The sequence below is a fragment of the Caenorhabditis briggsae genome (genome assembly GCF_000004555.2).
Source record: "Caenorhabditis briggsae complete genome, chrX, whole genome shotgun sequence".
Classification (NCBI taxonomy): Eukaryota; Metazoa; Nematoda; class Chromadorea; order Rhabditida; family Rhabditidae; genus Caenorhabditis; species Caenorhabditis briggsae.
In genome coordinates, this window is record NC_013491.2 from 4,179,744 (window position 1) to 4,204,804 (window position 25,061).

The window sequence follows — 25,061 nt, forward strand, 5'->3', positions numbered from 1 at the left end:
AGCACCGGTGGGTACTGTAGGTAGGGAAGAACTAGTCACGAGCAGAGAAAGAAAAAGATTCCCATTTGGATCGATGGAAAAACAGTCCTTCTCTGCTCTTCCACCCGTCTCCCCTCGTGCCACCCAGTATGTTTTTCGAATTGCGCCGTTCGAAGTTTGTCTAATTGGGAGACGACGAGGGGAACGGCGGGGGAACGGTGGGACGGATGGAGGAGAGATGGTGTCTAATTGGGGTAAGACGGGGGACGGCGGGATGGGTTTGGAAGATGGTGTGTGAGCAGCACCGGTGGGTACTGTAGGTAGGGAAGAACTAGTCACGAGCAGAGAAAGAAAAAGATTCCCATTTGGATCGATGGAAAAACAGTCCTTCTCTGCTCTTCCACCCGTCTCCCCTCGTGCCACCCACTATGTTTTTCGAATTGCGCCGTTCGAAGTTTGTCTAATTGGGAGACGACGAGGGGAACGGCGGGGGAACGGTGGGACGGATGGAGGAGAGATGGTGTCTAATTGGGGTAAGACGGGGGACGACGGGATGGGTTTGGGAGATGGTGTGTGAGCAGCACCGGTGGGTACTGTAGGTAGGGAAGAACTAGTCACGAGCAGAGAAAGAAAAAGATTCCCATTTGGATCGATGGAAAAACAGTCCTTCTCTGCTCTTCCACCCGTCTCCCCTCGTGCCACCCACTATGTTTTTCGAATTGCGCCGTTCGAAGTTTGTCTAATTGGGAGACGACGAGGGGAACGGCGGGGGAACGGTGGGACGGATGGAGGAGAGATGGTGTCTAATTGGGGTAAGACGGGGGACGACGGGATGGGTTTGGGAGATGGTGTGTGAGCAGCACCGGTGGGTACTGTAGGTAGGGAAGAACTAGTCACGAGCAGAGAAAGAAAAAGATTCCCATTTGGATCGATGGAAAAACAGTCCTTCTCTGCTCTTCCACCCGTCTCCCCTCGTGCCACCCACTATGTTTTTCGAATTGCGCCGTTCGAAGTTTGTCTAATTGGGAGACGACGAGGGGAACGGCGGGGGAACGGTGGGACGGATGGAGGAGAGATGGTGTCTAATTGGGGTAAGACGGGGGACGGCGGGATGGGTTTGGAAGATGGTGTGTGAGCAGCACCGGTGGGTACTGTAGGTAGGGAAGAACTAGTCACGAGCAGAGAAAGAAAAAGATTCCCATTTGGATCGATGGAAAAACAGTCCTTCTCTGCTCTTCCACCCGTCTCCCCTCGTGCCACCCACTATGTTTTTCGAATTGCGCCGTTCGAAGTTTGTCTAATTGGGAGACGACGAGAGGAACGACGGGGGGACGGTGGGACGGATGGAGGAGAGATGGTGTCCAATTGGGGTAAGACGGGGGACGGCGGGATGGGTTTGGAAGATGGTGTGTGAGCAGCACCGGTGGGTACTGTAGGTAGGGAAGAACTAGTCACGAGCAGAGAAAGAAAAAGATTCCCATTTGGATCGATGGAAAAACAGTCCTTCTCTGCTCTTCCACCCGTCTCCCCTCGTGCCACCCACTATGTTTTTCGAATTGCGCCGTTCGAAGTTTGTCTAATTGGGAGACGACGAGGGGAACGGCGGGGGAACGGTGGGACGGATGGAGGAGAGATGGTGTCTAATTGGGGTAAGACGGGGGACGGCGGGATGGGTTTGGAAGATGGTGTGTGAGCAGCACCGGTGGGTACTGTAGGTAGGGAAGAACTAGTCACGAGCAGAGAAAGAAAAAGATTCCCATTTGGATCGATGGAAAGACAGTCCTTCTCTGCTCTTCCACCCGTCTCCTTTCGTGCCACCCAGTATGTTTCTCGAATTGCGCCGTTCGAAGTTTGTCTAATTGGGAGACGACGAGGGGAACGACGGGGGGAAGGTGGGACGGATGGAGGAGAGATGGGGTGTGAGCAGCACGGGTGGGTACTGTAGAGTGAATCAACACTCTAGATGGACACCCTAGACGGAACTTTGAACATCCTAGAATATAGTTTGAATATGAAAATAGATATTTGAAAACTCTAAACGACGATTCGATTAGAAATGTTTCAAACTCCCAGTCGAGAGTTTATAGTTTATGGTTTGGTCTGTGTGGTGAGGGTAGCATATTTATCAGCCAACTTTCTGAAAACTTCATAAAATTGTTTCGAGAACTCAACTAAGCTCAAAAGTATCTGCTTCACGTTGAAGCTAAGTTTTAATAAGCTATTATAAGTTTTAAAAATGGCTAGCGGCTCAAGGAGTTTCTGATGCTCTTAGATTTTTCCCTAAAGAACTGACGGTGTGGTCCACGGCTGCCTAACTACTGCGTGAAAATGTTTTTCTAGTTCCAAAGTTTCAGTAGTTCGATCGAAGGAAAAGCAGACCCCCTCTGCCTTTACACCCGTCTCCCCTCGTGTCACCTTTTATGTTTTTGAGTTGCAACGTTCAAAGTTTGTCTAATTGGGGGACGGCGGGTCGGATGGAAGAGAGATGGAAGAGAGATGGTGTGTGAGCGGCACGGTGGGATACTGTAGAGTGAATCATCACTCTAGATGGACTCCCCAGAATGCACTTTGAACCCCTAGAACATAGTTTGAATTCAAATAATGATAGGACTTCCTCCGTTTTTGAGTATAGTTCTAGAAACCGTAAACCTTGAAAAAATCGGCAAATCTTGACTTAGGCATAATTTTTCTAGTCGCCCCCGCCCCCTTTTTGTCTTGCCTCCCTTTTTTCTCATGCCCCTCAAATTTGGCTTGGGCCCCCTTTTTTGAGGGGAGAGTAAAATTTGTAAAGAGCAGAAATAAGTGGGATTCCCATTTCGTTCGATGGAAAAACAGTCCTTCTCTGCTCTCGCACCCGTCTCCCCTTGTGCCACCCAGTATGTTTTTCGAATTGCGCCGTTCGAAGTTTGTCTAATTGGGAGACGACGAGGGGAACGACGGGGGGACTGTGGGACGGATGGAGGAGAGATGGGGTGTGAGCGACACGGGTGGGTACTGTAGAGTGAATCATCACCCTAGATGGGCACCCTAAAATAGTTTGAATATAATGCATCCTATAATGATAGAACACCCCGGTTTTGAGCATAACTTAAGAATGAGAGAAGACATCGAAAATCTGCAAACGCCATTCGATTTGAAATTCAAAAATACATTTGGACAGAGGTTATTGATTTGGTCCGGCAATCAGATGAACTGAAAAATAAGGGAACTTTGACCGTCAAAAACAGATAGCACACGTTTTGTTAACTGCTCATTTTGGAAGTTTCTGGGTTTTTGTAAATGAACTTTTTTGAGAAGTAAGTTATATTACATGTGAGCAAGAATGGATTTTCAACACCGTAGCTTAATTATGAAGGAACTTCTAATCCAAACAAGATGTGTAATAAATTCCACGACTCACTCCTAGTAAAAATTCCCAGTTTTTGCACCCTTTCAATTCCAAATGTCATCTCATTTCTTGTATTACCAATTCTTACTGTAATGGTGGGAATCATTCCCAATTTAAAAAGCAGTAGCCCTGGTGAACGTGTCAACATACCTTTAAGGTTTATGTGTTCGTCTGTCTGTTTTGGACTTTTTTTGAGTACCTATGTCAGATGGGTGTCGGATGGCGGTGCGTAAGAAAACTGTCGGAAACAGGGTTGCTCTTTCTTTTGTTAAAGACATTCTGGGATGAGTATGATTTGACGACCTAGCGGCTCGATAAGCTTTTGGGTGGCTCCAAAAGAACGGACGGTATAGTCCACGTCAACCTAGTGGAGGTCCCGGCCGCGGTCATGCGCGGCTTCGCTTCCGAGGATTATTTCTCGGAATTGACCATACAAAGAAATAGCTCTAATTTCGATACGACAAGAATTTTGTAGAGTTACAATGTTATTTTCATTGAATAATAACAAGTTAATAATAAATTGGTTCCCGGCTCCGCAGTTTACAAGCATTCAATTCATACATGTACAAAAATAATTTTCAGAACATCGACAATCTTCCACGCCCCATCGATCTGGACACTGTACTTCTGGGAACACCACAGGGATGTGTGTATGCTATCAACAAAGACGAGCACATTCATTCGAGACTTCGACAATACTGCAAAGTGTTCGAAGCTCGAAACTTCGAACGATTGGATGGCAAGCAGAAAGAATTTGTTCGCGTGGGCGAAACCTTTGCATTGCTCATTCTCCCAAAGTACATCCACGATGGGACTTATTTGCGTCGCGCCAGAGTTGTCGCAAAAAGAAGAGAATTCACCGTCTTCTTGGAACTGGACACAGGATCGGTAAGAAAAATAATGTGTCTAGCTATTTTGAATTTAAAATTTTCAGATTCAGTGGATAGACTGGCAATCGGAAATCATGCACCCTGATAGTGCTAGTTTGAGCGAGCTGCTCGAGGAGCCATCATGCATCTCACGTTACCGTTTTCATATCAAAACGGTATGGATTATTCGAAAAAAAAACTATTCTGACTAACTTATTTTAGGGTATCCCCCAACTGCTCGCCGTCGCAAAAAAGAACGAGGTCAACTTTCTCTATCACGAACGTGTTCACGGTGGATGGCTTCCGATGATTGAAGAAATGAGAGATGACGGGAGAAACTTGTTCCGCACAGGACCAATGTGGTCTCCTGAGTATGCTTAGATACGCAGATACTTTGTTCCAATTCATTCACTCCTGATTTCAGTTACCATTGCAGTAGAACCCCCACCCCCTCTCTCTTTTCCTCTCTCTCTCTTTTCCTCTCTCTCTCTCTCTCTCTCTCTCTCTCTCTCTCTCTCTCTCTCTCTCTCTCTCTCTCTCTCTCTCTCTCTTTTTCTGAACCAACCTTGAGCCCTTGCATCTTGTTATCTGCAACACATATCAAGAAGTGGTCAACTGACAAAATGTTTATTATAACATCAAAAATATTTTGTCTGTTGGCTTCTTTTGGATATCTTCAACAGAAAACGAGATAAATTGATTCAAAGTTTGAATTAATGGGGACACTCTATTAGAGTGGTTACGGTATGTTCTTCCTTAAAATCTCTCCTAAAAGAGTATTTTTCTCATCGCACCTGCTCGGTTTCTTTTTTTTTCTACACCTGTGACCGTCATCCTTCTTCACAGAAAAAAAGTAATATCAAAACATAATTGTCCACCTGCCCTATGTTTTATTGCTGCTTTTTTCCCAATGACCTAGTTGAAGACAAATACTTGTGGTTTAAATTTTTTGTTATAAAAATAATTGAATTTGGAAACTTTTGAAATAAATAAAAATAATTCCGTTTTTCAAATGCTTTTTCTTGTATAGGTAAGCCAACTGGCACTGGAAAATCTGAGGGAATGAGCTGGGGACCAATGAAGTGTACAAAAGGTACAAAGTGGTTTAGGGTTATAAAACCAACAATTTTAGAGCTTATCGTTCAATTTTCTATACTTTCTCAATCGGCATTCTGTCTGAGAGCTGTTTTTGGGTCGGTTTTTGCTAGAGACGCAGCCAAACAACAAGATTTCAAAATTATATAGGTTAAAATCGGATTTCAGGAAAAGTATATTTTCTAGAGATACTACCAGTTGTGTTTCAAGAAACATTCTAGATTTGGGTAAGAAAATCTGACTTGCACTTAAAAAATTTGCTGTAGAGCGAATTTTTACCTTTTTCAAATTTTTTATTTTCACAAGTTCATTTTTCAAAGATTTATTAAGAAAATTATAGAATAAACTATCACATTTTGGAACAAATATATTACAAAAGTTAGCGAATTTTAGAAAAGATGAAGTCCCATGTTGAGGCAAGCGACTTTGCCGTATTTGACAGTGTTGACGATGACGCGAGTGTTGAGTCTAGTGATGGGGACACGACTTTCAGTGGTCTGACAAAGTTGCTCGATGAGTGGAGACGATTCCTTGCGAATGTACATGTTGACCTTGGCGTTCATGTTGGCGGCAGCGGCAGAGAAAAGAGCTCTGAAGTTTTAGGTTTTAGATTTTCGAAAAAAAAAAGGCTCGACTCTCTTACTTGTGAGCGTTCTCATTTTCTCCATAGCACTGAAGAATGTTATCCTTAGTGTTGACGATGTATCCAGTGATTTGTCCATTCTCCTTGGCAACTTTAGCGGAGACCTGGAAATATGAATTTTGCGCAAGGCTCTCAAAAACAGGTTATGATAGAACTCACCCCTCCGGTCTTGAGAAGAGCGGCCAAAAAGTCTTCTCTGTTATAGATGGACACTTCAGCATCGTAATCCAAAACATCGGCGATTTTCTCGGGGTTGACATCCTCAACAACAACTTCGGCGTTGTCAGTGGCGAATGAGAGAAGCTCGAATCTAAAAAACCAATATTGAAAACTGAAAAAACTACAAAAGGGCACCTGTTGACAGTGATGCGCTCGAAAAGATGCTTATCGCCAACAACAAATCCGACGGTATCTCTCCACGAGGCAAAGTTTGAGTATCTGAAGAAATCGGTTTTAGAGATTGGGTCATTTGCGCTTTTCTCACTTTTCAAAGTCCACAGTAATGTTTTTGGAGATGTCCATGTCGACGAGTCCGACGCTCTTGTTGATAAGAAGGTCCAGGAGGTGGAGGTGGACTGGTCTGAAGAATAGAAACTTTGTTGGGAAGGTGAGAAGGTATTAACTACTTTTCTTCACGGTTTCTGAAGGTCTGCTCGAAATGGCATTCTCCAGAATAATCGATTAGTGGGACCGCCTTAGTGATCTGAAATTAGCACTTGTTGATTAACTACAGTGCTGATCAATAAAGATATAGAAAAATTAATTTTCGGTTGATTTTTGACCATTTCGACCATTTTCAGGAGTCTGATGCTTGGCTGTCAAGTTTCCGTCCACCTTGAAAACTTTGGATCGGTGCAGAATTTTTTGTAAATGTCTAGTTTTTTAGCTATTCGCAGGTTTCTGGAAGACACTGCCTGTTGGCACGTTTTCGTACAAAAAACGTGAAGGTCTTACAGAAATCGGCAACTAGCTAACAAACTAGGAACTTTCGAAAAGTTCTGCCAGTGCTAACTATAAGTTTTCAATCTAAGTCTGTTTTATCCCCTCGATAATTTTCAAAGTGATTGAAAACTTGACAATCGAGCTTCAGACTCCTGGATATTGTCAAAATCGCCGAAAATCAATTGAAAAACATTTTTTGGCATTTACTATTGGTCGTTTCTGTATCTGGCTTCAATTTTTAGTTGTTAATTTGCCCTTACCTTGTAAACGTAGTTCAGCTTGTTCTCCACAGAAGCCTCCTCAATCCAGACGGTCTTATCCTCGAACTTCTTATCAATCTCTCCCAACATAACATAAGCTTGTCGCTCATTGCACTTCACAATGGATCCGAAAGCCACTGGTTGCTCATCATGAGTGAAAGTGACAGTCATGGCGTTGGTATGGCTCATGAACTCGGCATTGTTGTTGACTGGGAGCAGAGAGTCTCCAAGAGCTTGGTATGGAAGCGTCTTGTTGACAATATCGACGAGAGCGGTGGAGTGAAGCATGATTCTAAAATAGAAAGAGGAAATTTTTATGAAAATTGAAATTGGAAGTGTGACACCGTGAGAAGCGCCGAAGTGAAGACTGTTGAAGTGCGAATGGATGACCTAGTGGATGTGTGGAAGGCGGGGTTTCTCTCGCTAGAAGCCTAGATCATATCGTGGCCGGATTCAGATGAAAGCAGAACATTTTGGCCATCATCGATAACAATCAGTCCCAGTTTCGTCTTTGTAGCATCTCCTTTTCCATTAAAAAGGGGGTATTCAGGTCAAAAGGTGCGATATCCATCGCAATTACGTTCTTATGTTCGGCAAAGCCCCAAATCAAGACTGGGAGGCGTGGGAAGCAGCCGCGGATAGTAACGAAAATGGCTGAAACCGGGTTTTTATGGAAAATTATAAAACGAATAACTGAAGATTTGCGTTTTACAATGTTCTGTGTGTAGCTTTGTCTTATGGACAGGTTGTAATGAAGATTTTGAGAAAGATAGGATCTGAAACGAATTCTAGCCAACAAATTACAAAAAATTAAACAGTGATGTCTGTAAAATATTTAAGAAAAAATTTGAAAATGAAGAAAATGTAGTATACAATTCGCATGATTACATAAATTTCAACTTTGAGCCAATCTATCTCAGTTCCTGTGGAAGATATTCAGAAATGGTCAACTGGCAAAACATTCTTGATTTCATTATATAAATTTTAATAGTTGATCATTTTTTAATAATTTTCTCCCAAAACAAGATACAGTATCGGTCTATAAATGTACAAAACTTTTTTTTTAAAGTTACTTTTTAGCAATTTTTGACTACTTTCAGAAGTCCGGAGCTCGGAAGTCAAGTAACCGTTAGATTTGAAAACTTTGCAGTGTGTGAAACAAGCCTAAATTAAATACTTTGCATTTACAGAGTTTTTTGAAAATTTCTAGTTTCTCTGTTATTTGCCTATTTCTGAAAGACACCTATGGTTCACGTTTTTAGTATAAAAACAGGCCAACAAGGTCATCTTTCAGAAACCGGCAAGTAATTTAGAAGCTAGGAGTTTTTCAGAAAATTTGGTCATGTAAAGTTTTTTATTGAAACCTTGACAATCGAGCCCCAGACTCATGAAAATGATCAAGTTAGCCGAAAAATAACTGAAAAATACGTTTTTAATCAGTTTTCAGTTAGCGTGTTTTTACTAAAATTCTGGAAATATGTAATTCTGAAATTTCTTTTTAAATTTTTTATTTTATTTTTTAATTTTTGAGAACAATTCTTTTGAAAATACAGTAATCTCAAAACGTGAGAAACTTTGGAAATTGTAACAGTCTACCGTAACTTAAAATTTTCTACAGTTTTTCAAATTCTTGAGCTTCTTTTTTTTGGAAAATCTCTCATCGGACACTCTGAAAATTGCGAAATTCCCTCCGAGACTTTTTTCAATTTCAAATTCATTAAAAAATCAAAACAAGACAGTAAAAGTCTTTATCCCAATAAATATATGGCAAGGCAACAAATTAAAATATAGTTTCATTTTTTTTATTCATTAGAAATCTTGTTGAACTATCAAAAAACATAGTCTCTAAGTTACCCGGATACCAATCGTATTATCGTGTTTTTTCATGCAAACTGGATGAAGGAAGAGTTTCGAGGGGACAAAAGAAAATGAACTGGACGGAGAACCATACCTGCAAATGAGGAAGGTGAAGACACTAAGGGAGCAAACTGGGGCGTTTGGAAAATGCATATACATGGGCTTCTATTGAAATCTTGTGACTCCTTTGGGAAATCTCATTGAGACAAAATAATGATGCTGAAAAAATTGGAAAACAAACAACTAGAATTTCAATGGAGATTTCTCGAGATCTTGATTAAAACATGGAAATGTACGGAGAGAGAGAGAGTATGAGAGGAAAAGAGAAGGCGAGTAATTTAAATACAAGGAAGAATATCTAAAGTCCAACTATGATCAACTGGTCTATCAGGTCATTGGTATGGTTGAAGATATGATTGAAGTCGAAGACTCGTTTGATGAATGACGCCGCTTTCTGAAAATTATTTATTTTAAATTTCCAAACAGTTCCTTTGGGGTTTAAAGCTTACACTCAATGTCGCTGACATCATTAGGAGATTCGAGAAAATGGTCTGTGCATCCCGTCCTCGTTCGGAAGATAAATAGCCGAACATTTGAGTCAGCAGCCGCATTCTTTCGCCTTCAATTGTCTTTTTTCCTAGTGAGGAGAGTCCATCGGCATCTGAAAAAAGCAATTTTAGTATTGGGTTAGTCGGGGTTTTTGCAGGAGTGCCATTTTCAAAAGTCAAGGAACAAAGTTGGAAAAAGAGAGAAAAAGAGTATAAAGAATAACGAAATTCCCAGCATAATTTTGTCTTCTTTTTTTCTCTGACGTCACACTTCTCCTCCTGTCTTATCGGATTTTTTTCTTCCTTCTTTTTTCCCTAGCATCATCAACATCATCAATTCTAACCTGGATTATGGAAGAGAAGAAGCTTGTAGAGTACAAATGTTGATTCTTTGATCTTGAGCTGCCGCATCATCTTGTAGCATCCGTCAATTAACATCGCGTGCATCTCCTCCCTGGAAACCCCCGTATTGAGAAAGTGATCTTCAGACTAGCCTACGAAGATTGCAAAAAAAAGGAAGCTCACCATGAATTCGTCGGCTTGTCACCCTTTTCAATAAACGAGCCGTCCGGATAATTGAGACGCTCTGGGATTGGTCTCGGTGTGCAGTCGGGCTCCATTTCTAGACGAAATTGGTTTTTTTCAATGTTAGATCTTTTCGGACTCACTTATTACAATGTCGCAATCAAATTCATTTTTTGTGTAGAATGCTAATTGAATAAGCGGAAATATTGGGGCAAAAGCTTTCATCAGTGCCAGCTGAAAAAAAAAGGAGAATTGGGTTGATTGAATTTGAGGTCATAGAACGAAAATGTAGATGTTTCAGACTTTAAGCGGTTTTCCACAAAATTGAAGTTGAATTGAGGAAATGAGCAGAAAACTAGGAAAAAAAAATTAATGTCTGTTTGATTCCCAAACTACCGTAACCCATTTGATAAAACGAATTCTCGATTTTTGCCCTTTGAGCTCATTTGCTAACTGATACAATATTAGTGATAATACGATTAATAATTCATCAGTTGTCAAAATTTTAATACTTTATACAGGAATCGAGATAAATGCGTTTAATGTTGAAGTGCCGAACTCAATTATCTCGGTTTCTTCAAAAGGTATTAAGAAATTTTTAACTGGAAAATTATTTATCATCTTATCAACAGTATTTTATCAATTGACAGATTTCTTATAATAGGAATCGAGATACTTGAGCTAAAAGTTTATAATAAGTGAAATTGTGCGAAAAAAACGTGAAAATCAATAACTCATTTAAATGTTTTGAAATTTTAAAACAAGATAGATTGCATTGAAAATATCGCGTGATTCCCAATTTTTTCTCTAACTCTCACCTTATCATTCAACAGTAATCCTTCCATAATCGGCAGACACTTGCCCCATTCCAACATCAACGACAAATCCCTTCCAAACCATTCTCTCAACTTTGCTACTGTACACTCGAACGGTTCTGCCGGTTGCTCATGCGGCGCCGAGTTCTCTGCCATATACGTGATGTCATCGAGTAAACAGCTGAAAGTAGACTATGTGTTCGAAAATGTATTTTTCATCTGGTGAAGACACCCTTCTCTGGTCTTGCATTCTTTTTTTCGCCTAAGCTAGTTTGGACCTCAAGCTTTTCAGCTAGAGCCTGTTGACGTTCTAAAAACGTCTAATCTTATTAACTAGAAGAGACGGAAGTGCATGGATCATAAAAAAGGCGGAAGAAAATTTAGTCTGAGTCAATAACAAATAGTGCTCACGAAAAATATAAACTTTTCCAGGAAACTGAACCATTTTTATGTATTTATGAATTTTTGAACTAACAACTGACAAAACATACCTTGAGTACATGCAAGACGTCGCCGAGATATGAGATTCGAACCGAAATGAGTTCCTAAGTGACTTCACTTTCGACTCTATCCGTAGTAAATCTTCTATCACTGCTTTTACATCGTTCTGAAAAGAAGATTTGGATTTTTGTATATTTTAAAGCTTGGTGTCAGCTTCCAACCTGTGTTTCAGGGTCCATTGATGAGTGATGGTCCTGTTCAATCATAAAATGAAGCATTGTGCTGGATGATGGAGTTGATGTGTTAATGTAGGTGTCCGAAGCGATACTTTGCGGACTTCCAATCTCCTCCTTGATGACCACTTCTTTTAACCGTTTTTCTTCTTCCCGCTTTTTCTTGAGCGCTTTTGTGTACCGGATTTTGTCTCGATCATGTTGGATGGCTTAAAAAACCATTAACTTAGAAATGTTTGCTTTTTCACCCCTTCCCTGAAAATCGGTTCCATCTGTTTTCATTGCCCAAGGCAGAAAACCAATACCTTGGCAAAAAAGAACCAATAAAAGTGAATGGACTGCGTGACGTTTATCGTTCAGAAGCAAAGATCGTTTCAAAAGTTAGGAGAAAAAATAAGAAAAAAACAGTCCCTTTTTTTCACATTCCAAAGGTTCAACTAACCGAAAAATTGAAAAAGGAAATTCAATTATTTTATAATGTCACTCAATCAGAAACTTATGACAAAGTTGAAGTTATAATTCAATCTAGAAGGTGGCGTAAACATTTCCAGGATTGAATTTTACTGAAAAAAAAAACGACCTACCCTTTGGGTCCATTCCCATGTCGAAGCATTTTTTCAGTCGACAACTTCGACAAACGCATCGGACGGCTGGAATGATAAGAATGGGATACTGTCGCATATCAGGCATGGGACTTACACTTTCCTACTACGCAATCTCCAGTAAATTGGCATGTGAATGTTTGCTTGTTCTGGAAATAGTTTATTGGCTTTTCAGATTTTTTTCAGACTTCTCTCTTGAATACTCATTTTTCAGACCTATGAATCATCATTTTGCCCCCAATTTTAGGCTCAACCCGGTCTATTTTGTCTCATGTTTCAAGCTTCCGTGTCTCAGGACCCTTCTGGCAAATTTGATACATTTGAAGCGGAACAATGCTTTTTTCTTGCGCATCGTCGACAATTTCTTCATGTTTCTCTTTTTTTCTTTTTTTTTCCAAGCCGGGCAAAATGAGGTCCCTTTTTTCTACACTCGAAACATCTTTTGAGCAAATAGAAACCGAGTTCTAAAGCACGTGAGCCGAGCAGAAAGAAGATGTTTTAGGAGAACAGGCAAGAACTTTTTTTTTGGGAATTACACTTCTTGACAGCTTCCATACATGACTTAGTGATGTGCCACTGTCTTTTTTGTGATCTTTTTTTTATTTTCCCATTCTCTGAATTTTTATTTGGAAGGTCCCAAGGAAGGAAGAGGATGTAGAAAAAAATGCCATCTCACACAAACACACACACAACGCTTGATTTCTCTCTTTTTAAGGATGAATGCCTCAGATGCACAGCTCGTTAATCTTGACCTCGCGATTCAAGAGCAATATCGAGGGCAAACTACATTTTCTCAGCTTTTTCAGAATAGAAAGACTTACAACCAGAGCCCGTCGGAAGAATGTCTTGCAGCCGTTGCAGCTTGCTACCGAATAATGAATACCGCTTGCCAGATCGCTGCATACCACACAAAGCGTACCTTCCGGGATTTTTTCCCTTTCTGAAAAAATTTAGTTTGAAATAAATTCGGTTTGGTAACAATATACCCTGAAATCTGTAATAAATGTGTACCACTATTCGTTTTCTGCCACTAATATGAAAAAAATCAACTAATCTGACATTTTTGATAGTATGATAAACAATTTATCAGTTTAATTTTATCATATCTTTGACAGAAATTGAGATAATTTGCTCAAAGTGGAAAATCAGTGCGCCCTTCTATTGGAGTTAACATGGCGAAACGTTGTTTTCAAAGACTACCGAATATTATCTTTGACAGGATTATCTCAATCTGTTTGAGGTGTCTAAAATCTGTAAACTGGAAAAAAACTGGTGGTATAATGACAAACATTTTATCAGTAGACAAGTTTTAAGAATCTTCTATACTAATGGAGATGATTGATCCGAAAGTGAAGATATTCAATGGAAAATCAGAACTTCTTGAAATCGAATTTGTTTTGATAATTTTGAACAGTTAAAAATGAATTAAAAAAGTCAGAAGTCTAATTATTTTATTCAAATCAAAAATTTCAATATTTGTAATACATAGGGTTTTCGAATCTTGACTTTAAAATTTAGTTACGATCAATCTAATTATCAAGACTATCATGCTAAAGATGTATTTTTGAAATTTAAACATTCTTAATTTTGAAAAATCTCAAAACTATTTTATGACTGAAAATCACATTTACCGTAAACCCCCTTGTAACAGTCCACCTTTCACTCAACTTTGAGCTTAATTATTTCAGTTTCGATAAAAGATATAAAAAACCGGTCAACTGATAAAATGTTAGCCATACGAACATTTCATAAGTTGACAGATTTTGGTATCTTTTACAGAAATTGAGATAACTGAGCTCAAAGTGCATGAGATGAGACTGTTTACGATATTCATCCAATTCAAAAAAGTTTTCAGGCTATTTTCGCTCATTTGTTTTTTTTTTGTGAGAACCATAATCTTGTTTGTATGCTCGAAACCAAACAGATATGCGTCATGCTTCTTAATGAATAATATTATTTGCTTGTGTCTCCTATATTTTTTTCACAAGAATAGCAGGTGTTCTTCCTGGTTCCGGATAGAAGTTCTAGTTTTCGATTCAACGATCATTAAATCGAATGACCTTTCTATTTTGATGCCCCAAAAAAAAATTCAGAATTCTTTACTTGCTTACTCTGAGGGCCTCTTACCCAAAGTGTTCCTATATGCAGCTCGTGTCTATATGTGTTTTCAGTCTACACATCTTCCTAGAACTAAGATCACATAGTCGGGGTACTCACTCTTGTTTTTGATGGATGGTAGCTCGTGGTACATTATCATCGATACGGGCGGTACGAGCATCATTGGTACACGAGTACAGTAATTTCTAAAAGTTGTGACCTTTCGAAAAGTGCAAAGAAGTTTTTTTCGAGAAAAGAAAACGAAACGAAGAAAAAAGGACGAAGAGAAGGAAACATTTTGGAGGGTCCGGAAACTTCTGAGAGACGATTGGTGAGAGCAAATAATTTGGAGTCGGAAGTAGAGATAGGAAGAAAAAAGGCTGAGAGTTCGGAGGTTTGGGTTTGAAAAAAAAAGAGGTGAGAGATCGTTTGGAATGAAACTCGACACAACTGGGGTCTCGAAGAGAAGGAAGAGTGATAGAAGTAGGAAGAAAAAAATGCATTGGGGCTCTGGGGCCTAGAACCAGCTACTTTGTGTGTATGTGTATGTATCAGCTCCGTGGAAAAAAGAGAATTGAAGAAGAAGAGAAGGAAAAACTGGCGTGTATGTGTCTTTTGCGTTTCCTGCCCAGAAAAAGGGCGGAGTCGGCGAGTCCCTCCCGAAGACGGAGAAAAAAGAGAAAAGAGAATTGACGGCGCCCTCTCTCTCTGTCTCCGGCACGTAGGCCGGCCCAAATTGCTTGGGCACGAGGCGCAAAAAAGTTCTGACCGAGAATGGAGTTGCTGCTTGAGAGCGCATTGCGTGGCCAAGGACTACTATTCATCGTTAGAAGGTGTGGTCGAGAGAAACAAAAAATTATCTGCAGTGGAAAATAAAACGGAAGGAACGAAAGACTTCATGGGTGGGGGGGGGACGGTGGTGATAAAGGAAAATTGGAGAAGACAGGACTGTAGGCGTTCAAAGATTGAGACGGCAACCAAAAAAAATATATTGGAGGTCATATGAATGAATCCTAGGGGTGGAAAGGGAGACTAACTTATATCAAATTGAGATTTGTGATGCCGAACATGTTACAAATTGATTTGACAGAGAAAGATGAGTCAGAATTGTTGGGTTTACTCTAATTGAGGTATTTGGGCTATTTTGATACTTATAAATAATTTTGTATAATAATAGCAACATAAGATGATTCAGAAAATAGAGTATTCCATTTTTCGAAATTTCCAGTTTATTCTAAAATCTCTGACATAGTCAACTGTGTCCCAATTTTTTGTTTATTTCTTCAAATGATATAAAACAGTGGTCAACCGGCAGAACGCATTGAAAATAATTTTTATTTTTATTTTTGTAATTTTTCTGTGAAATTGGCTTAAAGTTCTAGGTGCAACTCTATTAGACATTTTACAATATTAGGAAATAATTCCAAAAAATGTCCAAATAGCTGGAAAATGCCCGAATATCTGAAAAATAAGAGTTTTATACAGTTTTGCAGTTTTTTTTTTTATATCTCTGAATCGAATTAAATCTTCCAATGCTTAACCTTTCAAAACTCTAAGTCAGAGTACAAGCTCCATACTTCTTTTTTTAGGTTCAACGACACTTTAAACGGGCCGGCTTAACTTTGAAAATATAATCAATGGAGAAAGTAACGTTCCCAACCTTTTCACTATTAAAAAAACACTTACAGAAAAAAAAAACTGAACCTAAGCTATATTTTTCAAAACAGCGAAAAAAATGAACTGAAAAAAATACGAAGAACAAAAGGATTCTAGTGTACTCAAAAAAGCGGAGAAAGAAAAAGAAAGTTTCGATTGCAAACTTTTGAAAATCGAACAGTTGAAGAGAGTTTGATTAGAAAACTATACAGATAGAAACCCATTTTTTCTCAATACTCACGCAAAAAACTTGTTTGGCCAAGAACTGTGCTCACAAAAAAACTTTGGTCAATTTTCATCAACACAAAGAGCAAGAAGAAAAAGAAGAAAGAATAACCGAAAAGTTAGGCAAAAGAGAAGAAAAAACTTGACTCCGTGGGGAAAAATAGACGATACTCTTCCTCGTCGCGTGGTGCAGATGATGGGAGCCAATTCAAGGAACTTCTTACCAAATGAAGCCGTCATATTCAGAAAGCCGAGGAGTGGAAGGAAGCGAGAAAGCGGAAAAAGGAAAAAAAATCTTTGAAAAAAAGGAAGCGATTTATTCTCACAAAGTCACCACTTATAGTCGTCTTATGGTTCAATGGGCTAAGCTTTTTTTTTTCGAAAGTTGAGTCAGAGAAAAAAGAATGCGAAAAAGAATAGAAAACAAAACTTGAGTAGGAAGCCTGATAACCTAATTTTTGGTAGACAAAGTATAGCTCGTAAAATGTACCTGAGCTCAAAACTGACGCTGTTCGACATTTCAAACAAATATAACATCTTCTTGTTTCAGCTGCTTCTTCTGACTTCAAAATAATATATATGAGTCTCAAATAGCTGAAAATATGAAAAATAGCTCCAGACAAGAGATTGTACTTGGAACACAATTCTGAGAAATTCGGGGGTGTTAAAAATGACCAGGACTAAGCGGAGGATTAGAATAATGATGAACTTGAGCTTAAAATGAAGAAGATCATGACGCAAAGAGCCGCGGGGCTGAAACAAGGGATTCCACGCCAATACAACTGATTTGTCGTTATTCTGAGTCAAACGTGACTTTGTCTAGAAAGTTCCTGGTCAATATGTAGGTGATGTGTTAACTAGAAAAGAATTGGGATTGATTTTCTATTCATCTTTTGAACATTCTAGTTTAGTTATGAGCATTTTTGTGCTTTCATCCTACCAAATGTATTTGAAGAAGAAGAAAAACAGAAAAAATGAAAAGAGATAGGAATGGGAAAAAAATAAGAGAAACTGGAAGAATATGAATAGTTGATGTCACTTTCGCGTCCTCCTCAAAATTTCATGATGATGACACCCCCGAAAACTTTTCCTCAGTGTGTAAAAACGAATCGATCAAAAGTAGAAGCACAAAAATTGTCGGGGGCTCAAGTTCAAGTCAGCGCAGGTGAAAACAGCTGACGCCACTCAACCCAAATAGTTTTGAAAGATAGAATGCATGTCCAAGAGGGATATAACCTCGGGAGAAAAGCGATAAGTTTGAAAACAGGTGGTCCGATTGATTTTAAACACACACACACAGAGTGAAGTAGAAGATCTCTCCAACAACATGACTTTGAAGAATAGAATGAAAAGAAAAAAAAAGCGAAAAAAAGAAGAAATAGGGACCCAGCTGTCAGTTTGTCTTTCTTTTTTTTCCACAAGGAAGATCCTAAAAAGAAGAAATGGTGGAGCAAAGAAGAAAAAGAAAAAAAAGCGTTGGGACTAAACATTTGGCACAAAAAAAAGATGTAAGCGGATGGCGGAAGGGACCGAATTGAACTTTTGTCTCTGTGCTCTATGTTGCACTTTTTTTTTCTTTTCTTCCTGGATCGACGGGAATAAATGCGGGAATTCAGGGAAACAAAAAGGTTGGAGCTCATTTTGGAATATATTTACGGGGAAAGGAAAGACTTTTGATCTGGGCGAAAGCCTTATAAAAAAAAAATTATTCCATTTCGATTAGATTTCCAGCATTTCTTGGAAATAGAGCCTTTTGCTTTGATCAAAAGTTTTCGACTTAAAACTAGAAAAAATACAGTAATGACGGAAATGGAGAAAGTTGTGATCTCTACATAATGCTTCTTGTAGTGAAAACTGGTTTAGGTGAGGAACGGTCAGGAGACTACTCGAGAAATTTTTTTGGAAAGAAAAAGTTGAGATGCCGAAATTTCCTTTCCGGTTCGGTCAGAAACTACGGTACTTTAGTTTCATTGGGTCGTTTGGAAAATAATTAAAATTGAATGGAACTGTTGAACACAGTAAGCCAGTTGGGTCAGCACAAAAAATGTTCCTATCCGATCCTGGGTAATTGATTTTTCGTAAATTTGAGATGATTAAATGTAGAGTTTAGATAATTCAAACTTGCATTTTTTGACGAAAAGTGATTTGTAGTGAATGTTTTGAATTGTTTTTTTTTGTGCGAAGAAATGTGATTTCACATAAAAATTTCAATATGAATTATTTCGAAAATTCTTTTCGAAGTGGTGGCAAAAAGTTCGGTGGACGAATATCCAAAATTTTCGTAGCGTTTTTCGTAATCGCTGGCCTTTCCTACAGGAATATTCTTTTTTTCCATCTATTGAAAATATTGTTCATAGATATGTCAAAAAATTGAATTTTCTTAGAAAAACCGATTGAAATCAACAAGAAAAACAAACTGATCTTGATTAAAAAGCTATTTTCGCAGAGGATTTTACAAAAATGTTTCTGTTAATTTCAAAAATTTGAATTTCTAAGAAAAAATCTTATAAGAAAAAATTTTGCTACGATACTCCGCTTTTATGCTAATTTGATTAATTTAAATTTTTTGAAAATTTTCGTCACGCTTCAATTCAGCTTCTGTTAATTAATTTGGCAGACATTCAGCTGAAAATTTTTTCAATTCTTTAAGAATTTCACTAAATTTTACTCAATTGATGAGGATTTCATATTTTGATTTTGGTCTAACTCGAAACTTTCGAAAAAAAACGTTTCGAGTTGGAATCGAAAAGAAGGCATTGCAGAAGAAAACCTCTCAACTTTTATGAGTTTTCCATCGGAAACTATTCTTCCATTTTTTTCCTATTTTTGACGCCCCAAAAGAAAAGCCACTCACTATTATTTGGCATTGCTGGCGCTTACAGAGAATCTCGTCATTCACAATTGCAGTTTAATCCTCAACATGGGCCAAAATAACACAATTCTCGGGAACCTGCAAAATTGAACTTTATCATGAATTTTTTGAAAAAAAAAATTAATGTTGATTAAAAGGAAGATGGAAATGGCGTGGGGAGAAGAAGGAACGGCAAAAAAGGAACTGCAATTCGTGTGAATGGGGTTTTGCAGAATTCTTTTTTTTCGAATTGAGAATTCAAAAATATTAGAAATCACATTTGTCCCACTACATTACTCGTTCCCTCTATTTTTGGAGTTTGTGTTCCTAGACATTTATTTTGTCTGGTATTAATCCTGGGAAATGAAAATGTGAAACATTTTTTCATCAGACAAAAAATGCGGGGAAAAGAATTGCTTTGGAACATGCTGAATAGACGAAAATGACTAAAGTGCATGATGTAGTTTGTTCCGTATAGCTTCATATGATGTTACTCATACTCCAACGCTCACCGCTATTGAATTATTCAATGGTAGAAAGATAGGGACGTGGAAAACTTTTTTTAGAATTGAGGTGAAGAAATTTTGGAATGCAAAGTAAAATACTACAATAGTGACTTGAAGTCCTAAAAATCAATTTTAATGAATTATTGTTTTGAAAAAAATTCTCCTAAAACGAAAAATTGCAAAGAACGGAATGTTGCAAAAAATATTTTTTTTAAACAAATTTTAAGTTTTGAGAATTAACAGGGTTTTTCAAAAGGTGTCAGCGTCATGGTTGGGGAAGTCCCGAATTGTCTCACAGTGCTGTAGTTTTATGTTTTTCTGTTATTTCAGTCGATTCATTCATTTTCCTTTTTTTCTCTTTTTTTCAAGTTTTTAGTCCGAGAAAAGAGGAGGCAACTGCTAGATTTAGGAAAATTTCGTAGATTTTAGGCGTAGGCTGAAAATGATTTCAAAAATGAATAAATCGACTGGAATAACCAAAAAACATAAAACTGTAGCACTTTGAGACAATTTGGGGGCTTCCCCAACCATGACCCTGACACCTTTTTAAACCCCCCCCCCCCCCGTTAGTCATAAAGAGCCAAAACTTCTAGAATTTCCATATAAAACTAATAATCAAAATTCGTGATAAGGCAGAAATTCGTACAAAAATTCTGGAAAGTTTCTAAAATTCCAAAGTTATTGCAAAAATTCTAAAACTAAAAGATCAAACTCAACGACTTCCGTTTTTCTTTTACAGTTCCAACCAATTCATCAATCACTCAATAAAAGCCAATTAGAGAAAACGCTCCATGATGGATTTCCCATTTCCAAATAGACAATTGTAGTGTGTATTAAAGGAACGTAGTCAACTGCACGTATGGGGGTATTTCCTCGGCAATTTGATAAGAGAAGAGAAGAAAAAGATAGGGGTCTATTTTATTGGCATGGTCAGAGAAAAAACATCAAGGAATTCCCAAAAACTAAAAAAAGAAACAAAATTGGTGATCAAGTTTGCAAAAAAAAAGGTGAAACGTGGAAAATGTAAAAAGTTCCGTTTCACACAAACAAAAGAACATCTTGAAAACTCGATTTGTGCTCTCGGGACGGGTAAAAAGATTGATTTTCGGTGGAGGAATATAAATACGTCACAAAACATAGGTGGAGTATTGTTGAACCATCACCCGCGCTGCAGTTGCTGACCTAACCCGCCAAAACAGTGCAACATGTGTGCGGAGCACGGAGAGAGGGTTCACGAAAAAGAGGCGTTTTAGAAAATTTTCTTTTCAAACCGTACACATTTCTCTAACTCACGCGCGCTCTTTCTTTCCCCAACTCATACTCACACCACATACAAATAGTACAAAAATCCGAGATAGTTTAAAGATTACAAGTGGTTTCTTTTCCCTCCATTGGCGCGCCAGTAGAGGTCAAACAAATTACGTGTGAGTAGTTGTGCGCAAAAGGGGCCACCGCCTAGCATCAGAGGGGCATCGGGAGGCCCCGTTGGCCACCAGCATTCTCTTTCTCTTTCTCTCTCTTTAGCGCCGATGAGACACACCTGTCGGTTAAATTTTGTCGATTCGCCTGAAGCGCTCTCGATTTTACATACTCCATGAAATTCACTGATGATTCTGTCCGATTCTCCCCGATATCTCTACGTTTCGTGTACTATTACCCCTGGAGAGGGTTGATACAACTCATTGAAAGAATCAAAAGACGATTATTGATTGATAACAACAATTGGCTAGGACAATTGGCTAGGAAGGAGAAGAAATTCTGGCGCTTATTTGTATCTTTTGAAGTTTTAATCTTGGCAATAGATCTTCAGGTAGATAGGTAGATAGGTAAACAAGTTGCAGGAATTAAATGAATAGAAAGGAATCTTTAAAAATCATTTAACAGCTGAGAGAAACAAAAAAAAAATGGTAGACACGATGGGAGAATATAAAAAGGCGATGAATACAAAAGAGAAATGGATAAGGCACGATAAGGACAACGGTTTTTGATCCACTAATACTTGACGCGCGGGCGGGCTAAAAAGGAGAAAGTACTGGGGTGGGGACGAAAAGCACAGTGTTTCCGCTTTATTATGTCTCTCAAATACGACCGGGCATTCCAAATCACAAGAAGACACAAAAATGTTAATTTTAAAAAAAGAATATTCTTGGAAAAATTGGCTAATTATGTTCCGAAATGTCTTTAGATTTTCTCTCGAAAAATTGCCCCAAACTACCCAATCAGTTTGAAATTTCACGACTGTATGCGCCGCGCCTTTTAACCTTTACTCTATTTTATTTCATTCTCTCAATCTCTTTCTCTATTTTCTTTCCTCTCTGGAACTTTTTCCGCCATTCTCGACCCGCCATCCTCATCATCATCATCATCATCTGCGTGTGGAACCGGTTTTCCTTTTCAATGATTTGTAATTATTTTTTCTCGGCGTGATTCCCCTTTCCTAGAACCTAGAAATCTACAAAATTCCTCACGGGGTGGAAAAAAAGTGAGAAAGAACGGAACAAAAAAGGACAATGGAGAGAGGATTTCCATGATTGTATCTTTTATTTGGAAAACGAGGAGACAAGGAGGAGGAGGAAGCTTATAAACATATGAATATGGTTAATATTTGATCTTGGCTCTCGGGGGGAGATTTGGACAAAGTTTTTTTTGAGAGCGAAGAGCGAAAAAAAAACAAAATGTGAATTCGAACTTTTGCAGTTCAAAATTCATCAATTTTTGATATCATGCCGGAAAAAAATCGCCAATAATTTTTTAAAACATGTTTACGGAAGCTATGCACAAAAAATCGAAAATTGATCAATAACATGCGAAATGAGAGTGAATGGCGGTTGTGTATGTGTGTTTTTTTGTGTACATAGAATGTTGAATGAAAACACAAAGAGACAGTGAAGTGGCGATCCTCTCCGTCTCCAATCCGGGAAGCATCACATGTTAGGACTTGAAACTTTTTGGCAGAGGGTGTCATTGTAACGGAGAGAGAGAGAAAGATAACGAACCAATGGAAACATGTTTTTGTTTTTTTTTTAATTATCTGTTTGGTATCATAAAACAGCTGTTCGGTTTATTGTTTGAGGTGTCACTTGGGCGGAAGAATTAGAATTTAAAAAATTATCAATTTAGTAAAATTTTCATGATTATGAAATCCAAAAAAATAACAAATCAACAGATCACTAAATTTTTTTTTAAATAAAAAATCGACAGATCCTGACAAAAAAAGTGAAAATTGTTCTGAATTTTTTCAAATCTAGTAAGTGTCCATACTACGAAAAAATTTAATTATCCAAAATATGGGATATGTCAACTTATAGAGCTGTCGGAAATTGTCAACATTTGCAAATAAGTGAATTTTTCGAAATTGAAAATTTTTCAAAGTTTGTCTGAGTTTTAAAATTTTGTAAAATTATCGATATAAATTTACGTGACACTTTGAGAATAATTGAGGAGTGGAGCCGTAAAAAAACTAGATTGAATCGCGCCGAAGGCGCACCAGCTTGCTGGTTTTTAAATAAAAATGATGCAACCGATCATAAAATGATGAGAAAATTCTTTAAAATTCTGAAATTGATGAATTTAAAAAATTTTAAAAACTTAAAATTATCAAAAATTGTTGCATTTCTAAAATTTCAAAGCAATCAACAAATTTTGAAGTTCTAAAATTTTTTAATTTCAAAATTAACGAATATCGTCAAAAGTGGAAGAATTGTGTAACTTGACATTTCTCAAAATTGTCAATTTATTAAATTCTTTTGTTATAAATCTCTCAAAATTTGTTTGAATTATAGATTCTCAATATAAACAACCGTAATAAGAATATAAAAATAATAAGATCCGTGTGATTATGTGTAGTTTTAATTTACTAATACTGCCACGTAATGACTAGATCCGATTTTGAATTAATTCATTTCCTAATTCCTTGTTTTTAATAGAATCTGTGATATTTCGATATATTTTTTTGATCCGAAAATCCGAAAATCCAAAATTTATGACAGTAATGAAGGTGCAAAATGTAGCCAACGAGAAAAATGTAAGGGGTATAAGATGGAGCAAGAGAGTGCACGTTCACGTTCACGGTCATAAATCATTCATTTCTCAGACGCAGGATGTTCGATTCTCGACACGAACATACATAAATGAGCATTCCGAGCATGGATGTGTATGTGTGTACAAGACAGAGAACGTTGGTGTGCTCGATGCCAAGGCGGGAAAAAGGAAACACTGGAGAAAATGCTAGAGGATTAGGCACACTCTCGACACTTAATTTAGGGGCGACGACGGAAAGGAAAACAACTTGCTAAACGTTCCAGGAACACATACACAATGTGACGAAAAAAAAGAGAGGAAGTGAAAATGGAGATTGGCACCTTTTAAGACTTTGTTTTTTTAAGTTGTGCGCCGCCTCAAATATATTCTTTGTGTTTTGGTTACTCTTATTAGTTTTTCCTTGGGTTTATGTTCTTATTTTCTCATTTTATTTCTAAAAAGAATCAGAATGCCATAAAACAAAAGTAAGAGGGAGAGAAAATCCAAAAAAATACTGATAATGGCTGTGACGAAGTTTGATAAGACACAGGTTGAAATGACTTTTGGGCAAGTGAGAGACTAATAAAGTGTTTCAATAGTTCAGTTTTAGTTTCATGGAAAAAAAATCAACTCTTGGCTTTTTCAATAAAAAATAGTCAATTTTAGAGTTCTCAAAAAGTAGTTCAAACTTTTTCGATTATACTGAGAATTTCGGATTTCACTCAACAAAACCAGAGCTTCATTTTTGTAGTTGACAACTTTTTTGTACAAATCCAACGGAGTAAGATCAACCCCGTTCTATCAAATCTCCAGGTTACTTTACTGCATTTGCTCTAGAAACCCTTTAACTTTCACTTTGAGCTCAATTATCTCGGCCTCTATGAGAGATATTGAAAATTTGTTAACTAATTAAATATTGGTGATACTAAGATCAATTATTTACCAGTTTACAAATTTTTTATATCTCTCATAGGAACCAAAATAATTGAGCTCAAAATGCACGTATAGCCACTCTACTAATCTACAGTGTTCTACAGTAGCAATTTTCAACACTTTTAAATGTAAAAAAATGGCAAACTCATCAAAATGGAACTTGACAAAAAACATCGAATGATGGATTTTTAAATAAAGTCTGATATTTTCAGAGCGATAGGAAAAACTTGGTATGTTTTCGCAGAACTCGAAGGTTACTTTTTTCAACTAAAAATTCGAAATATGATTTCGAATTTATCGAAAATTTATTATTGGAATCCTTTTTCAAAATTCTCAACCATATTAAAACTATGAAACAAAGTTTGAAACAAGTTTTTACAACAAAGATCAATAGAAATACCGAAACAACACATTTCAAAATGTTTGAACTATAGTACAAGCGAAATTTGAGCTAATATGGGGGTGTCTCTTTCCTATTCAAACCAAACAAATCGGGCCAATACTGGCAACATTGAGAAACTATAGAAGTTGTTCTGACCACTAAATTGTATCTAGAAGCGAAGCGACCTTGGTTGG

At 37.8% G+C, this 25,061-nt stretch overlaps 3 protein-coding genes across 3 annotated transcripts; 1 reads left to right on the plus strand and 2 right to left on the minus strand.

Moving 5' to 3' along the window:
* Positions 1–3,568: 3,568 nt before the first annotated feature.
* On the plus strand, positions 3,569–4,617 carry CBG27501 (the record flags this gene model as incomplete). Its single annotated transcript, XM_045239060.1, has 4 exons — positions 3,569–3,592; positions 3,950–4,255; positions 4,302–4,412; positions 4,459–4,617. The coding sequence occupies 4 exons, from the start codon at positions 3,569–3,571 to the stop codon at positions 4,615–4,617; spliced, it is 600 nt and encodes a 199-aa protein (XP_045098068.1).
* Positions 4,618–5,720: 1,103 nt separating this feature from the next.
* CBG02076 lies at positions 5,721–7,464 on the minus strand (the record flags this gene model as incomplete). The annotated part of the gene is made up of 7 exons (XM_002643801.1): positions 5,721–5,922; positions 5,975–6,078; positions 6,134–6,284; positions 6,329–6,412; positions 6,459–6,554; positions 6,601–6,677; positions 7,177–7,464. 7 exons carry the CDS (start codon positions 7,462–7,464, stop codon positions 5,721–5,723), a joined length of 1,002 nt encoding a protein of 333 aa, XP_002643847.1.
* Positions 7,465–9,391: 1,927 nt separating this feature from the next.
* Positions 9,392–14,475, minus strand: Cbr-nhr-40 (the record flags this gene model as incomplete). The annotated part of the gene is made up of 12 exons (XM_045239061.1): positions 9,392–9,487; positions 9,543–9,694; positions 9,926–10,035; positions 10,107–10,203; positions 10,250–10,340; positions 10,925–11,102; positions 11,413–11,528; positions 11,584–11,804; positions 12,180–12,245; positions 12,295–12,346; positions 13,019–13,137; positions 14,415–14,475. 12 exons carry the CDS (start codon positions 14,473–14,475, stop codon positions 9,392–9,394), a joined length of 1,359 nt encoding a protein of 452 aa, XP_045092025.1.
* Between the last annotated feature and the right edge of the window lie 10,586 nt (positions 14,476–25,061).